Below are 18,151 nucleotides of genomic sequence, written 5' to 3'. Positions count from 1 at the left end.
GTTTCGTTGCGTTCATGGGTCCAATAACACATTTCATAAAAAAAATTGAGATGTTTGACCGTTAACCTCCATTTTCTGATGGGGTCACCTGTGACCCATTGGGCTCTGGAGGATACAAAATGAAAAAAAGTAACTTTCTAATTTTGTTGGAACTAGTGAAGCTATGCATTTCTTTAGTAGTACAAGTAAAAACCTGAATCAAATCGATGTAATATTTTACTATGTTTGGTAAAACAACTAATTTTTAGACCCGAGACAAAAGATGATGCACGTATTATTTATAGTATCATGTGATGCTGTTATGTAATAATAATAATTGAAAAGCTTAAAAGCATGATTCATAAAAATCCATCGTACTTGTCACAAATGCCCTATATCCCATACACGACCCCATGAAATTATAAGGTGTGCCGTTTCTTAAATATACGTGCTACGAATACCTAACTTGTTTATAGATAGGCCTACTACACAAGGCCTTAGTTAAAGGATTACCAACTTTATTTGCAAATTGTTCACCAATTCGATGGTACTTTTTACATGTGTAGATGTAGCTTTTGAAGCACTTTTGCGTTTCCTTCCGGTGTGCTTGCTGTGTCAGTCAAAATTCGCTATAGCGACATCTATCGGCTTTAAAATTTTATGTAGATCAGGACAAAGGGAGGACTCTGGGTTTCAGGTAAAAAAAAATTAAAAAATCAGAAACCTTTCTTGTATGGGTCTTTAAATTCATGGGGTCATTGGTGACACTGGGGCTCTAAAGGGTTAAAGGTTAAACTTTGTGTTTGAATTGCAATTTTAGGTGTTTTACCGATAAAAGAGTCGAAGATTGTACTGAGACACAAGAATGGTAGTTCTCATACGCTAATGCGATCACAAAAGGCACACGCTTGATAGAACGTGATTGGCATTGCCTGAACGGGCAGGTACCGATCGATTTTGTCGTTGACGAGTTTTGTTGCCGTTAAGAAAACAGCAACGATATGCTGACTGCGTAACAGGGGAGGGAAACATTTCAACACTTTTGGTATCATATAAAATAGAAACACAGTTCTACTGGTATTCAGTTAGACAATTTGGCATCGAACTAGAATCAAGCTTGCATTTCAATTAATTACGTTTTTCAACTTTAAAAAAAATCTAATATATATATTCTTATGTGGTATTGTTTGATGCAAAATGTGCTGAAAGTGTTCTCCTAACTGTTCCCAAACCAACACCAAGCACATATGACATAACACAAACCTATTCAATTGATAGAGTGGCTGGCGGAGCTTGATCACTGGAGCGTTTCTTACGACATTTAAAACATAATGTACGTCCGCATTGGCGTGAACTTTGCAGTCGCGTCAATTCGATGATAACCAAACTAGATACAAACCGAATAATATAAACCAGCACGGTGAAACTCATCATAAACAAGCAACTGCTTAGGAATCAATAATCTGTGTGAAACAAAAATCGAAAAGAAAATATGACATGTTTAAAGCTATAGGTTCATGCAGGTTTAAACTGCCTGAAAGTGGTTTCCGCACAAAAATCACGCCACAGCTACTTTGTAGCGTGGGCTTTTTCCGGGAAGCGTGACAGTGCTGAATTGGGAAGTGATTGCCCAAGTGTTCTTGAATCGGTGTATAGCAAGCACTTAAACTTATTCAAGGTAACTCTGTGCGTATTCCAACAGGTGGAGAACATATTCTTTGTCTACCCAACATACTGGGCTCCGCATGTTTTATACGAAGCCACATAAATCCCATAATCGCGACATGTTAGTTGCTGACACAGCTTGATTGTGCCGTTGGAGGTACATGTAGGACGGTGGTCGCGTGAATCATGGACTCATGGTAACCATGAACGCACACATAGCGTAATGACCGTAAGGTGCCGATTGGCCTGTGTCTAATTGCTTGGGTTTAATTGGCTCTCTGTATGTAGTGGTACAGTTTATTTAGTATTGTTGGTCATCTGCAGTAAACAATAAAAGCATTGACTTGCAGGCCAATTCTTTTGGCGAAAAACGTAGTGTTTTTGGAAATACTGCTGCCCAGGTGAGTTCACACGGCCGTGGGTTCAAGTCTACCAACTCTTTGCAGTAATATGTAGATCGCCAAGTACACAAAGAGTTTGTTCTCCATACGCTTGAATAGGCACAGAGCTACCAAGAATAAGATCCGCTGCAAAGCGTCTGTGGTAAAAACTCACGGATGAATGAACACAAGGAATATAGTGGGCCGCTAACAAAGCGATACCCTTTTAGAAAAAGACAGACAACTTTTTGCTTTTTAAACGTCAATAATTTGTTCTTGCCTCGAAAGTTTCTCAGAGCGCAGTAGGTAAGATGTCAGCGCATTTGCAAAATATAGAAGTTCAGGCAACATTTACAAGGAAGGTTTTAATTGATTTAATTCCGGTAATTTCGTTACTATTTCTTTTTTTGGAACCCATGTTGTGATATTTTTGAAAAAGATGTGTTTCCATTTTGGGGTTTTGGGATAATAGTGGTTTGGGTCTAAGACTTGTTAGAAAAATATCATCAACGCTATCAAGATATACTCACCGAGGAAATGACTTCATTGTATATCAATAGTGCTGTACTAAATGACTGACTGCATCAACATGTCCAGACCAACATACACGGTTTACAAATCAATCCACGCAGATACTAAAACGGGAGTAGTAGAAAACGAGCTGTGTTTTATAGTCCAGCAACCGTAGTACGTGGTGTTGCAAAAAACTTCACGCGCACATAAATAATTTTACTTGTAGGTTTGTCGCCCCAAGCCTTATTTTCAGGTTTGGTGATGTCGAATTTATGCAGCACCAAACGGAAAAGTCTTCATGTTAATTACAACTAATCTTTACTTGTTCAGTGATCAGCATATATAAGCAAGTTATCGCGAAAAATGCAGATGTTAAGAAAAGACTTAGGATTTGTTTTTGGATCGTTGTTAATCCTGTTCGGTATCATATGTGTGGTTTGGCAAAGCAAAAAGTCTGTTTTTTTTCGTTCATTGATACGTGAATTTTGTGTAGCATGTTTAGTTTTATTTGGTGCCAAGTTTATTTTACTTCTCACCGAGTGTCATTCATTTGTTGCTTGGTTGATGTTGTGCTTTAACTTCCAAATCGATGAAAAACATGGTAAGTGTAAAGCTTTTGTCGGCCAACCTTCTGTATGGTTCGTAACTATTGTCTCCTGGCGCACCCTCTCAGTGAGGCAAAACTGTGTCGGGCGCCTTTTGAGTTGTTGCTGTCAAGCATAAAATAATACTCCTTCAGGTGGTGCCACATCGCAATGCTTTTCGTTTCCCATTTAACACGACTTTTTGTTATATGACAAAAGCTGCTTTAATTATGCCTCTTTTCCCACCCACTGCGAAATGCGAGATATTTATTAAAAGTCCTGATTTTTTAATTTTATGGCTGTGGTTCAGAAGTTTTGTAAACCTTGAAACGTTCCATAAAATCCTTTTTCTGGCAAATCGTTTTCAGCTGTCTACAATTAAAGGTTTTTTCCCTAGGTGAGTACTTTCCCTCAGTGAGCACTTGCGGGATGGCTTGTTACCAATCCTATCAGGAATCGGGTACAGTAGTTTTCCAATTACGAAATCTAGAGTTTTTGAGGTGTGGCAAAATAGAAAACAGATTATTTTAAAAATCTTGCGAAAAACAACAAATCACAATAAAAAGAAACGAAACAAAATCAGCCCAAGCAATTTAACCCTTTAGAGCCCAAGGGTGTAAAGAGAAAAAAATTAATGTATAGCGTTTTGTTGCGTTAATTGGTCCAATAATACATTTCAAAAAAATTGAGATGTTTGACCGTTAACCCCCCTGTGACCCATTGGGCTCTGGAGGATACAAAATGAAAAAAAGTAACTTTCTAATTTTGTTGGAACTAGTGAAGCTATGCATTTCTTTAGTAGTACAAGTAAAAACCTGAATCAAATCGATGTAATATTTTACTATGTTTGGTAAAACAACTAATTTTTAGACCCGAGACAAAAGATGATGCACGTATTATTTATAGTATCATGTGATGCTGTTATGTAATAATAATAATTGAAAAGCTTAAAAGCATGATTCATAAAAATCCATCGTACTTGTCACAAATGCCCTATATCCCATACACGACCCCATGAAATTATAAGGTGTGCCGTTTCTTAAATATACGTGCTACGAATACCTAACTTGTTTATAGATAGGCCTACTACACAAGGCCTTAGTTAAAGGATTACTAACTTTATTTGCAAATTGTTCACCAATTCGATGGTACTTTTTACATGTGTAGATGTAGCTTTTGAAGCACTTTTGCGTTTCCTTCCGGTGTGCTTGCTGTGTCAGTCAAAATTCGCTATAGCGACATCTACCGGCTTTAAAATTTTATGTAGATCAGGACAAAGGGAGGACTCTGGGTTTCAGGTAAAAAAAAATTGAAAAATCAGAAACCTTTCTTGTATGGGTCTTTAAATTCATGGGGTCATTGGTGACACTGGGGCTCTAAAGGGTTAAAGGTTAAACTTTGTGTTTGAATTGCAATTTTAGGTGTTTTACCGATAAAAGAGTCGAAGATTGTACTGAGACACAAGAATGGTAGTTCTCATACGCTAATGCGATCACAAAAGGCACACGCTTGATAGAACGTGATTGGCATTGCCTGAACGGGCAGGTACCGATCGATTTTGTCGTTGACGAGTTTTGTTGCCGTTAAGAAAACAGCAACGATATGCTGACTGCGTAACAGGGGAGGGAAACATTTCAACACTTTTGGTATCATATAAAATAGAAACGCAGTTCTACTGGTATTCAGTTAGACAATTTGGCATCGAACTAGAATCAAGCTTGCATTTCAATTAATTACGTTTTTCAACTTTAAAAAAAATCTAATATATATATTCTTATGTGGTATTGTTTGATGCAAAATGTGCTGAAAGTGTTCTCCTAACTGTTCCCAAACCAACACCAAGCACACATGACATAACACAAACCTATTCAATTGATAGAGTGGCTGGCGGAGCTTGATCACTGGAGCGTTTCTTACGACATTTAAAACATAATGTACGTCCGCATTGGCGTGAACTTTGCAGTCGCGTCAAGTCGATGATAACCAAACTAGATACAAACCGAATAATGTAAACCAGCACGGTGGAACTCATTATAAACAAGCAACTGCTTAGGAATCAATAGTTTGTGTGAAACAAAAATCGAAAAGAAAATATGACATGTTTAAAGCTATAGGTTCATGCAGGTCTAAACTGCCTGAAGGTGGTTTCCGCACAAAAATCACGCCACAGCTACTTTGTAGCGTGTGCTTTTTTCGGGAAGCGTGACAGTGCTGAATTGGGAAGTGATTGCCCAAGTGTTCTTGAATCGGTGTATAGCAAGCACTTAAACTTATTCAAGGTAACTCTGTGCGTACTCCAACAGGTGGAGAACATATTCTTTGTCTACCCAACATACTGGGCTCCGCATGTTTTATACGAAGCCACATAAATCCCATAATCGCGACATGTTAGTTGCTGACACAGCTTGATTGTGCCGTTGGAGGTACATGTAGGACGGTGGTCGCGTGAATCATGGACTCATGGTAACCATGAACGCACACATAGCGTAATGACCGTAAGGTGCCGATTGGCCTGTGTCTAATTGCTTGGGTTTAATTGGCTCTCTGTATGTAGTAGTACAGTTTATTTAGTATTGTTGGTCATCTGCAGTAAACACTAAAAGCATTGACTTGCAGGCCAATTCTTTTGGCGAAAAACGTAGTGTTTTTGGAAATACTGCTGCCCAGGTGAGTTCACACGGCCGTGGGTTCAAGTCCACCAACTCTTTGCAGTAATATGTAGATCGCCAAGTACACAAAGAGTTTGTTCTCCATACGCTTGAATAGGCACAGAGCTACCAAGAATAAGATCCGCTGCAAAGCGTCTGTGGTAAAAACTCACGGATGAATGAACACAAGGAATATAGTGGGCCGCTAACAAAGCGATACCCTTTTAGAAAAAGACAGACAACTTTTTGCTTTTTAAACGTCTATAGTTTGTTGTTGCCTCGAAAGTTTCTCAGAGCGCAGTAGGTAAGATGTCAGCGCATTTGCAAAATATAGAAGTTCAGGCAACATTTACAACGAAGGTTTTAATTGATTTAATTCCGGTAATTTCGTTACTATTTCTTTTTTTGGAAACCCATGTTGTGATATTTTTGAAAAAGATGTGTTTCCATTTTGGGGTTTTGGGATAATAGTGGTTTGGGTCTAAGACTTGTTAGAAAAATATCATCAACGCTATCAAGATATACTCACCGAGTACATGACTTCATTGTATATCAATAGTGCTGTACTAAATGACTGACTGCATCAACATGTCCAGACCAACATACACGGTTTACAAATCAATCCACGCAGATACTAAAACGGGAGTAGTAGAAAACGAGCTGTGTTTTATAATCCAGCAACCGTAGTACGTGGTGTTGCAAAAAACTTCACGCGCACATAAATAATTTTACTTGTAGGTTTGTCGCCCCAAGCCTTATTTTCAGGTTTGGTGATGTCGAATTTATGCAGCACCAAACGGAAAAGTCTTCATGTTAATTACAACTAATCTTTACTTGTTCAGTGATCAGCATATATAAGCAAGTTATCGCGAAAAATGCAGATGTTAAGAAAAGACTTAGGATTTGTTTTTGGATCGTTGTTAATCCTGTTCGGTATCATATGTGTGGTTTGGCAAAGCAACAAGTCTGTTTTTTTTCGTTCATTGATACGTGAATTTTGTGTATCATGTTTAGTTTTATTTGGTGCCAAGTTTTTTTTACTTCTCACCGAGTGTCATTCATTTGTTGCTTGGTTGATGTTGTGCTTTTACTTCCAAGTCGATGAAAAACATGGTAAGTGTAAAGCTTTTGTCGGCCAACCTTCTGTATGGTTCGTAACTATTGTCTCCTGGCGCACCCTCTCAGTGAGGCAAAACTGTGTCGGGCGCCTTTTAAGTTGTTGCTGTCAAGCATAAAATAATACTCCTTCAGGTGGTGCCACATCGCAATGCTTTTCGTTTCCCATTTAACACGACTTTTTGTTATATGAAAAAAGCTGCTTTAATTATGCCTCTTTTCCCACCCACTGCGAAATGCGAGATATTTATTAAAAGTCCTGATTTTTTAATTTTATGGCTGTGGTTCAGAAGTTTTGTAAACCTTGAAACGTTCCATAAAATCCTTTTTCTGGCAAATCGTTTTCAGCTGTCTACAATTAAAGGTTTTTTCCCTAGGTGAGTACTTTCCCTCAGTGAGCACTTGCGGGATGGCTTGTTACCAATCCTATCAGGAATCGGGTACAGTAGTTTTCCAATTACGAAATCTAGAGTTTTTGAGGTGTGGCAAAATAGAAAACAGATTATTTTAAAAATCTTGCGAAAAACAACAAATCACAATAAAAAGAAACGAAACAAAATCAGCCCAAGCAATTTAACCCTTTAGAGCCCAAGGGTGTAAAGAGAAAAAAATTAATGTATAGCGTTTTGTTGCGTTAATTGGTCCAATAATACATTTCAAAAAAATTGAGATGTTTGACCGTTAACCCCCCTGTGACCCATTGGGCTCTGGAGGATACAAAATGAAAAAAAGTAACTTTCTAATTTTGTTGGAACTAGTGAAGCTATGCATTTCTTTAGTAGTACAAGTAAAAACCTGAATCAAATCGATGTAATATTTTACTATGTTTGGTAAAACAACTAATTTTTAGACCCGAGACAAAAGATGATGCACGTATTATTTATAGTATCATGTGATGCTGTTATGTAATAATAATAATTGAAAAGCTTAAAAGCATGATTCATAAAAATCCATCGTACTTGTCACAAATGCCCTATATCCCATACACGACCCCATGAAATTATAAGGTGTGCCGTTTCTTAAATATACGTGCTACGAATACCTAACTTGTTTATAGATAGGCCTACTACACAAGGCCTTAGTTAAAGGATTACCAACTTTATTTGCAAATTGTTCACCAATTCGATGGTACTTTTTACATGTGTAGATGTAGCTTTTGAAGCACTTTTGCGTTTCCTTCCGGTGTGCTTGCTGTGTCAGTCAAAATTCGCTATAGCGACATCTACCGGCTTTAAAATTTTATGTAGATCAGGACAAAGGGAGGACTCTGGGTTTCAGGTAAAAAAAAATTGAAAAATCAGAAACCTTTCTTGTATGGGTCTTTAAATTCATGGGGTCATTGGTGACACTGGGGCTCTAAAGGGTTAAAGGTTAAACTTTGTGTTTGAATTGCAATTTTAGGCTGTTTTACCGATAAAAGAGTCGAAGATTGTACTGAGACACAAGAATGGTGGTTCTCAAACGCTAATGTGGTCACAAAAGGCACACGCTTGATGGAACGTGATTGGTATTGTCTGAACGGGCAGGTACCGATCGGTTTTGTAGTTGACGAGTTTTGTTACCGTTAAGAAAACAGCAACGATATGCTGACTGCGTAACAGAGGAGGGGGTCGTTTCAACACTTTTGGTATCATACAAAATAGAAACGCAGTTCTACTGGTATTCAGTTAGACAATTTGGCATCGAACTAGAATCAAGCTTGCATTTCAATCAATTACGTTTTTCAACTTTAAAAAAATCTAATATGTATATTCTTATGTGGTATTGTTTGATGCAAAATGTGCTGAAAGTGTTCTCCTAAATGTTCCCAAACCGATACCAAGCACATATAACACAACACAGACCTATTCAATTAACAGAGTGGCTGGCGGAGCTTGATCACTGGAGCGTTTCGAACGACATTTAAAACACAATGTACGTCCGCATTGGCGTGAACTTTGCAGTCGCGTCAATTCGATGATAACCAAACTAGATACAAACCGAATAATATAAACCAGCACGGTGGAACTCATTATAAAGAAGCAACTGCTTAGGAAAATATGACATGTTTAAAGCTATAGGTTCATGCATGTCTAAACTGCCTGAAGGTGGTTTCCGCACAGAAATCACGCCACAGCTATTTTGTATCGTGTGCTTTTTCCGGGAAGCGTGACAGTGCTGAATTGTGAAGTGATTGCCCAAGTGTTCTTGCATCGGTGTCTAGCAAGCACTTAAACTTATTCAAGGTAACTCTGTGCGTACTCCAACAGGTGGAGACCATATTTTTGTCTACCCAACATACTGGGCTCCGCATGTTTTATACGAACCCACATAAATCCTATAATCGCGACATGTTAATTGCTGCCACAGCTTGATTGTGCCGTTGAAGGTACATATAGGAGGGTGGTCGCGTAAATCATGGACTCATGGTTACCATGACGGCGCACAGAGCGTTATGACCGCAAGGTGCCGATTGGCCTGTGTCTAATTGCTTGGGTTTAATTGGCTTGCTGCATGTAGTGGCACAGTTTATTTAGTATTTTTGGTCATCTGCAGTAAACAATGAAAGCATTGACTTGCAGGCCAAACTCCTTTGGCGAAGAACGTGTTTTTGGAAATACTACTGCCCAGATGAGTTCACACGGCCGTGGGTTCAAGTCCACCAACTCTTTGCAGTAATATGTAGATCGCCAAGTACACAAAGAGTTTGTTCTCCATACGCTTGAATAGGCACAGAGCTACCAAGAATAAGATCCGCTGCAAAGCGTCTGTGGTAAAAACTCACGGATGAATGAACACAAGGAATATAGTGGGCCGCCAACCAAGCGATACCCTTTTAGAAAAAGACAGACAACTTTTTGCTTTTTAAACGTCGATAATTTGTTGTTGCCTCGAAAGTTTCTCAGCGCGCAGTAGGTAAGATGTCAGCGCATTTGCAAAATATAGAAGTTCAGGCTACATTTACAACAAAGGTTTCAATTGATTTAATTCCGGTAATTTCGTTGCAATTTCTTTCTTTGGAAACCCATGTTGTGATATTTTTGAAAAAAATGTGTTTCCATTTTGGGGTTTTGGGATAAAAGTGGTTTGGGTCTAAGACTTATTAGAAAAATATCATCAACGCTATCAAGATATACTCACCGAGTACATGACTTCATTGTGTATCAATAGTGCTGTACTAAATGACTGGCTGCATCAACAAGTACAGACCAACATGTACGGTTTACGAATCAATCCACGCAGATACTAAAACGGGAGTAGTAGAAAAGGAGCTGTGTTTTATAGTCCAGCAACCTTTGTACGTGGAGTTGCAGAAAGCTTCACGCGCACATAAATAATTTTACTTGTAGGTTTGTCGCCCCAAGCTTTATTATCAAGTTTGGTGATGTCGAATTTATGCAGCACCAAACGGAAAAGTCTTCATTTTAATTGGAACTAATCTTTACTTGTTCAGTGATCAGCATATATAAGCAAGTTATCGCGAAAAATGCAGATGTTAAGAAAAGACTTAAGATTTGTTTTTGGATCGTTGTTAATCCTGTTCGGTATCATATGTGTGGTTTGGCAAAGCAACAAGTCTGGTTTTTTTCGTTCATTGATACGTGAATTTTGTGTATCATGTTTAGTTTTATTTGGGGCCAAGTTTATTTTACTTATCACCGAGTGTCATTCATTTGTTGCTTGGTTGACTTCCAAGTCGATGACAAACATAGTAAGTGTAAAGCTTTTGTCGGCCAACCGTATGTATCGTTCGTAACTATTTTCTCATAGCGCACCCTTTCAGTGAGGCAAAACAGTGTACGGCGCCTTTTAAGTTGTTGCGGTCAAGCATAAATTAAATTTAAAATAATATACTTCCGTTGGTGCCACGCTTTTCGTTTCCCATACAAGACTTTTTGTTATATGACAAAATCTGCTTTAATCAAGGAAATTTTCCCACCCACTGCAAATTGCGAGATATTTATTAAAAGTCTTGATTTTTTAATCTTATTGCTGTGGTTCAGAAGTTTTGTAAACCTTTAAACGTTCCATAAAATCCTTTTTCTGGCAAATCGTTTTCAGCTGTCCACAATTAAAGGTTTATTATAAGCAATAATATGAAACAAAAACAAATCCAACCAATTTTTTCCCTCAGTGAGCACTTGCGGGATGTTACCGATCCTATCAGGAATCGGGTACAGTAGTTTTCCAATTACGGAATCTAGAGTTTTTGAGGTGTGGCAAAATAGAAAACAGATTATTTTAAAATCCTTGCGAAAAACGACAAATCACAATAAAAAGAAACGAAACAAAATCAGCCCAAGCAATTCAACCGTGTAAAGCCCAAGGGAATGAACAGAAAAATATTAATTAATAGCGTTTTGTTGCATTGATATGTCCAATAACACATTTCAGAAAAAAAATTGAGATGTTTGACCGTTAACCCCCATTTTCTGGTGGGGTCACCTGTGACCCATTGTGCTCTGGAGGATACACAATGAAAAAAATTAACTTTCTAATTTTGTTGGAACTAGTGAAGCTATGCATTTCTTTAGTAGTACAAGTAACAACCTGAATGCAATCGATGCAATAGTTTTCTATATTTGGTGAAACAACTAAATTTTGGACCCCCTCTACGTGTGATTTTCGTGTTTCGCAGGTTTATATGGGCAGAAAACTTTGTTTTTCAATGTTTAAAGCTAAGCAACGCCTTATTTAGGTCCGTGTTGATGCTGCACAAGTTGTAACAGCGATATTTGAAAACTTTTGCTGGTCAATTATTATTTATACCAATAAAATTTGAAAAAACCTACGCAAATAGCTTGATCACCGTGCATAAAATAAAAACCGGACCCAAAATCAAGACAATAGATGATGCACGTATTATTTCTAGTATCATGTGATGCTGTTATGTAATAATAATAATTGAAAAGCTTCGTACTTGTCACCAATGCCCTTTGTCTCATACACGACCCCATGAAATTATAAGGTGTGCCGTTTCTTGAAAACACGTGCTACGAATACCTAACTTGTTTATAGATGCTATACAAGGCCTCAGCTAAAGGACTACCAACTTTATTTGCAAATTGTTTACCAATTCATAGGTATTTTTTACATATGTTAATGTAGCTTATAAAGCACTTTTACGTTTCCTTTCAGTGTTTTTTTGTAGGTGTACAATTGAAGAAAGGGCTAAGCAAAACGACAAAAAATAAGGATTAAACATAATGGCGAGAAATCAGCACATGGTATGCTTCACGTCAAACAGCTTAGGACCACTTTCTTTTGTAATAATTCGGTTCGGAGCGGTATTTCTCACTGGTTGTGTTTAGTTCTATAGATCTTTTTGTTTGCAACATATTTACAAATTATGTTATTGTTGGTTTCCTCTTAGCGTGTTGGCATCGATAAATTACAAATTGGGCACACAGAAGGGCGAAGTTTAAAAAGCATTCAAAATAGTGTTATTTTGATGAAAACCGAACAGTAAATGCGAAGAAGAAAAATACAAGAGGAAACGGAGTTAGCACTGAGCCAACCGCATACATTTTCCCAGTAATGTTTTACAATATGACAATTTACAAATAAATGTAAAACAGCATTTTCGCAGACACATGAACCTGTTTCTGTAAACTTCAAATCCTTTTACTTTTTGTTGGTCACAATGGCCCTGAGATTTAGCTTAAATTGAACGCTAATTAATTTAGTTTCCACTGTAGCTTGAGGTATATTTTTATATATATTTGCCTCCAAGGTACTCTGTCATTGACTAAGGACTCCCATACAGCTTGTGCTTTGGGTTGAATTGTATTGGCGGTTTGGAGCCACGAATACAAAGCCTTTGTGCTCTCGCAATGTCTCAAGATCTTTTTGAAACGTCTGTTATCTTTTTATGTGAAGGCACAGGTCCATAGTCCCACTCCTCGGGTATGCATGCTATAAGTTTGAGAAATTTAGTGAAATCTGTTGTACTTGGGCCAAGACAAAATTTAGTAGTAAGTGCATCATATATCAAATATTCTCCGTTGTGGTCTAGCAGGTCGTTGTGGGCTATTACTCAAGCGTCTATAAATTTTTCGAAATAGAAAGGTTCTCAATGGGATGAGGCTCCTCCCAATTGTACTTGATGGGCCGACCGTCGAGTTTAATAGTGCCTCCAAAGTTTGGGTGTAAGAATGGAGTTTGAAAACCCGTTATATTTTTTTGTTTCCTCGCAAAATAGTTCCCTAAGCGCTTAAAATTTTATACATTAAAAATTCATACCATGACAGCCTTATCATAGCATGTTTTTAGTCCTCATTTGCTACGCCAAACAGAGCAAAAAAAAGTACTCAAGATGTACTTAAAAAGTCACACACCTGCTTGAAAAGCTGCAATTTCAGATAAAACTTATAATAAGGATAGTTATGGGGTTGTGCTTCTTGTAGTCTTTGCTCAGTAAACGTCTTAAGTAGGCAATAGGTAAAATGTCTTTGTTCAGAGCAAATTTGAGGTTTTTCTTCGGATTAATGCTTGTTCTGTCGGGGATTACGTGTGTGATTTGGCAATATAACAAAACAGGTGAGATATTTTTAATTTCTTGGTAAAAAAAGTGAATAAACAAAACTTATGCCATTTTGCAATGCCATGATATGAAAAGGCATTTAAATGCGAATTAAGAATAACTTATTGGTGATGGTTAAAGCTTAACTTGTATTCAATATATTCATTTTAAAACCTAAAACAACACATGAAATGTGCATGGCTGCCTGGTTCTTGCTGTAGATTTGCGACGCTATTATACATCTCTCGTTTGAAGCAAAATTGTCAGTTTTAGTAAAATGTTTCATACACCGAGGTGAACTTGCCAAGAAATTTGGCAGATTTTTATTCATGCTGTTTTTTAGCAGAGGTAACAGCGTTTGATCCCAACTACCAACCAAATGCAAAATTGGCCTCCGTTGCCAGCACATCAACAGTGACAAATGCTTTGTCTCTTCCAGATTTAATACAACGTAAGTATTGCTGTTTTTTAAAGCGAATCGCTTCTACTAGCAGTGGTCCTAACCAGGGATACGTCAGTTTTTGTAAGGCGTGACCTCTTACTGTGAATGTAGAATGACAACATATCTCATGCGTTCGTCAAGGACGAGTACACATTTTTTTTGCAAGAATTCGACTTAAATTTTGAGTATGTAAATGAGAATTACATTCAAATTATCATTACAATGTTTCAATAAAAACGCTTAAAACGGTTGTTACGTTGATACTCATATTACATACTCAGTAGCTTAGATGTAGAGTCAAATATCTCTCTGATGTGCATTAACTAAATAATCTCAAATACCATGAACAAAAAGTCCAACACGACTGATTTTAGATTCATTTTTCCTTCTTCTCCCCTGTTCGCTTTGATTGTTTTCTTTTATTGTCATTCGTACTTACATCCGCCCCCTTTGCTCACTTTAATGCACTGAGATTCCTTTTGGCACTCCATCTTAACAATTCCCTTTTCTCTCCCAGCACTTACGTCACTGTTTTTGCTTTTACACTCCACGGCAACTTCGTTAAAGAAACAAAACTCAATTGTTTTTTGTATTTTGATTCAAACTTGACGGGAACGCGTAAATGGGGTGTAAAGGAAGCGCGACAAAATATGGTTTAGAACCACAGTCCTAAAATCATGTAAATCTTGTATTACTTGCGGTGTGTAGTTTTCTGACAAATGTCAGCTAGTTAGATAGGGATCGAAATTTTAATTTTACCAAATGGCGAAAAGCTATCCTTGACATACTTAAATTGCATGGGACACGGAAAAATAAAACATGTTCATAATTAAACTAAGAGACGATCATAGTCTAAAACATTTTTGGCGAAAAAGCAGCTTAATACGGCGACTGGTTTCTGAGATACAGCTGATCAAAGTTACGTTTCAAAAAAAACGAAAACGAATTGTGCGAAAGCGAGATTATTGTTGCGTGATGTCATAGAAGGCGTTTTAATCGTATGAGTGCTGGTAGCAAGCCTTATGCGTAGGAATGGAAAAAATTATAAAACAGGTTTAGTATAGTATTGCATTAAACAGGGCACCACAAAAAGTTTGAAACAAGTCGCCTTGTGTGAAGTCACTGTCGCCACAGCAAAACTGTTTTTTTTTTCGACGCCGCTACTTTTCGTGAAGTTTTCTACATTTTTTAGTTGACGTAGAACCGAAACACTTTGGAAATATGTTTTTTTGTAAATATACCTTTAATTTTACACAAAGTTGCCATGACCGTGTCATACGTACTTTAAGTGTGCACAGCGCAGGGATTTTATAGCTATAGCTGTTACAACAGTAGATTTTAAGCCAAATGTTGCCGTATTCTCTCTTACAAGCAACTCGATCACCTTAATTTCGCCCTATAATAGTGTTTTCTGTTCAGCTGAAGCCAATTTAAAGTTTGGGATACCGGGGAATTCCACACCGGAGGAGGAATTTGAACGTTTGTGGAATTACGTTTATAAAACACAGGTTAATTATTGTCTGTTTTTTTTTTAATTTGTAATTCACTAATTTTTTTTGTATCCCTTCACAGTTCCAGTGTCCGAACAAGGAAATAGTTGGAGGCCGCACTGCGAATGATTGGATGTATGGAGACGGTGCTTATCCGTTGTGCAACGAGCCACAGCTTTGGAAGGGAAACACTGCGGATGGTAACCGCTGTTTGGTTTACTCATTCGGCGTGGGGGAGGACTTTAGCTTCGATGACGTAATGGCGAAGAAAGGATGTGAAGTTCACTCGTTTGATCCAAGTAGGTGGTTTTTTTTACACGAAAGTAATATATTTGGATACCAAAATCAAAATTCATGAAACGAACTCGTGCCTATAGCAACATTTTAAAGTTTTTACAACAATTGAATTTGCATAGTGAGCTGCAGACAAGGCCATTGTTGTGACCCTAATACGTCATCAGTACACCTGCCTGTAGTTCATAAAACAACAGTATTGGCTATATTTCCCATGCAATATTTTTTTTTCATCAAAAATTTTCGTTTTGTCAACAACGAGTTTATTTTGAAACATAAGAAACGAAAGAAAAAAATTATATGTCATGTATTTATCACAACCGTGGTAACAAATATTTATTTTGTAGGTATGGAACTTATTGACGGATTGAAAAGAGATTCTGGAGTCGTGTTTCACAAAATAGGAATCAGTAAACAAGACAATGACCACGGGATTAAAGGATGGAAAATGCGGACTTTACGTATGAAAAACTAACAATAACTGTAGAAAATTAGATGTGGCTGCCACAAAATAAGTGAAAACAAATCATTTCAAAATCTGATTAAAGCAGGATCTTCGCAAACACCAGTTTGTGCTTGAAACATAAACCAGACCAAACTTCATTGCCAAGTTTGTTGCCACGACACTGTTATACTTTGTTACGGTTTATTAATGTGATATTAATAGACTATAGGTAAACTAATTGCGTAATTACGTTTCTTATTATAATGCTCTAATTGTGTAATGATAGGTTCACTGATAAAGGAACTTGGACACAACGGCCGATACTTGGACTATTTAAAAGTGGACACGGATAGCCCCGAAGGAGCAGGATTTGAAGATGAGGTAATTCTTATCCAGTGCTTGTTTCAAAACGACGTGATTGCTTCGCATGTAAAAATTATCTTCAATATTACAGATTATCCAAGAGTTACTCGACACCGGTCTGTATAAATGCGTCAGACAATTCGGCCTCGAAATTCACTTACCAGGACCGATTGTCCACCCCAAGTGGCTGAAACGTTGCAGATTGTTGTACCAGCAGATGTCGCAGTTAAATGAGCGCAAATATCGTTCGTTCTCAATCGAAGACAATATAAAATACGATAAATTTATCAGTAAAAACCCTAATTTCTCTCAAATGGACAAAAAACTAAAAATAGTAAAAGCAGGAGGTGTAATTTTGTGGGAAATGGCATTTGTAAATTTCGATCCCCAGCCTTGCCAAATATGACGTCATCTTCTAGAGTTCGTTAAAAAACTTTCCTATCATGTAGATGTGGTGGCCACAAACCTGCTTACCTCGAAAATATATCGAATAGTATTCGAATTGCTTTAACGATGCAAATTTGTCACCAGTTCCCTTGGATGTAAATTGTTTGAAGTTTTCTTTCAGAATCTTTTGTTTTAAATATTATGCAGAGTGCTAAAGATAACGACTTTTTTTCTAAAACGCTACGTCTAATGTTATAATTAAGAAAGTCAAAAGCGGTAAACAGGGTCAATTCTTTTCTGTGCTTTGTGATTGTGTTGACGCGAATAGACATTTGCACGATTTTTTCTTCTTTACGTTTTTTTGCATACAAACTTACGCCAGAATATTAACCATGTGCATCTTTGGCCGGCGATACAAATTTTCAGCTCATGTCCGTCTTGTTATCTGTTTAAGGCTTTGAAAAAACCCTTGGCGGTAAAGCGGTAAAAATATTTTTGCCGCGTGGTGTCGCAATAATTATAAAGTTGACATTTTGATTTTGAACGTCAACTTTTTTTTCTCGAAGGTTTTTTTTTTGCAGCCCCAAACGGAAAAGTCTTAAAGTCATTTACAACTAATCTTTACTTGTTCAGTGATCAGCATATATAAGCAAGTTATCGCGAAAAATGCAGATGTTAAGAAAAGACTTAGGATTTGTTTTTGGATCGTTGTTAATCCTGTTCGGTATCATATGTGTGGTTTGGCAAAGCAGCAAGTCTGGTTTTTTTCGTTCATTGATACGTGAATTTTGTGTATCATGTTTAGTTTTATTTGGGGCCAAATTTATTTTACTTATCACCGAGTGTCATTCATTTGTTGCTTGGTTGATGTTGTGCTTTTACTTCCAAGTCGATGACAAACATGGTAAGTGTAAAGCTTTTGTCGGCCAACCGTCTCTAGGGTTCGTAACTATTGTCTCCTGGCGCACCCTTTTCCTAAAGCAAAACAGTGTCCGCGGGCGCCTTTAAGTTTTTGCGGTCAAGCATGAAATAAATGAAAAAAAATATGCTTCCGTTGGTGCCACGTTGCAATGCTTTTCGTTTGCCATTTAACAAGAATGTTTGTTATTTGACAAAATCTGCTATTTTTTATTAAAGTGCATATGACACGGCCATGACAACTTTGCGTAAAACTAAGGGTACATCTACAACAAACATATATCCAAAGTTTTTCGGTTCTACGTCAACTAAAAAATGTAGAAAACTGCACGAAAAGTAACGGCGACCAAAAATCGTAAACCTTTTGCGCTAAGGAGAAAAGGACATCACATAAGGCGCTTGCGTCGAAAAAATGCTTTGTTTAG

At 37.4% G+C, this 18,151-nt stretch overlaps 1 protein-coding gene across 2 annotated transcripts; it reads left to right on the top strand.

The window, feature by feature from the left end:
* Positions 1-9,637: 9,637 nt before the first annotated feature.
* On the top strand, positions 9,638-18,151 carry LOC145905445 (putative methyltransferase-like protein 24). Of its 2 annotated transcripts, none has more exons than XM_082992650.1 (7): positions 9,638-13,404; positions 13,734-13,838; positions 15,249-15,337; positions 15,402-15,618; positions 15,961-16,074; positions 16,345-16,439; positions 16,513-18,151. In XM_082992650.1, exons 1-7 carry the CDS (start codon positions 13,311-13,313, stop codon positions 16,825-16,827), a joined length of 1,029 nt encoding a protein of 342 aa, XP_082848776.1. In that variant the 5' UTR covers positions 9,638-13,310; the 3' UTR covers positions 16,828-18,151. The 2 variants fall into 2 exon arrangements, with proteins under 2 accessions (XP_082848776.1, XP_082848775.1); XM_082992649.1 differs by having other exon boundaries at positions 13,731-13,838.

This window comes from Ascidia mentula, chromosome 6 (genome assembly GCF_947561715.1).
Source record: "Ascidia mentula chromosome 6, kaAscMent1.1, whole genome shotgun sequence".
Taxonomy (NCBI): domain Eukaryota; kingdom Metazoa; phylum Chordata; class Ascidiacea; order Phlebobranchia; family Ascidiidae; genus Ascidia; species Ascidia mentula.
The sequence above is the reverse complement of the archived record's forward strand: the minus strand, read 5'-3'. Positions and strand labels throughout refer to the sequence as shown.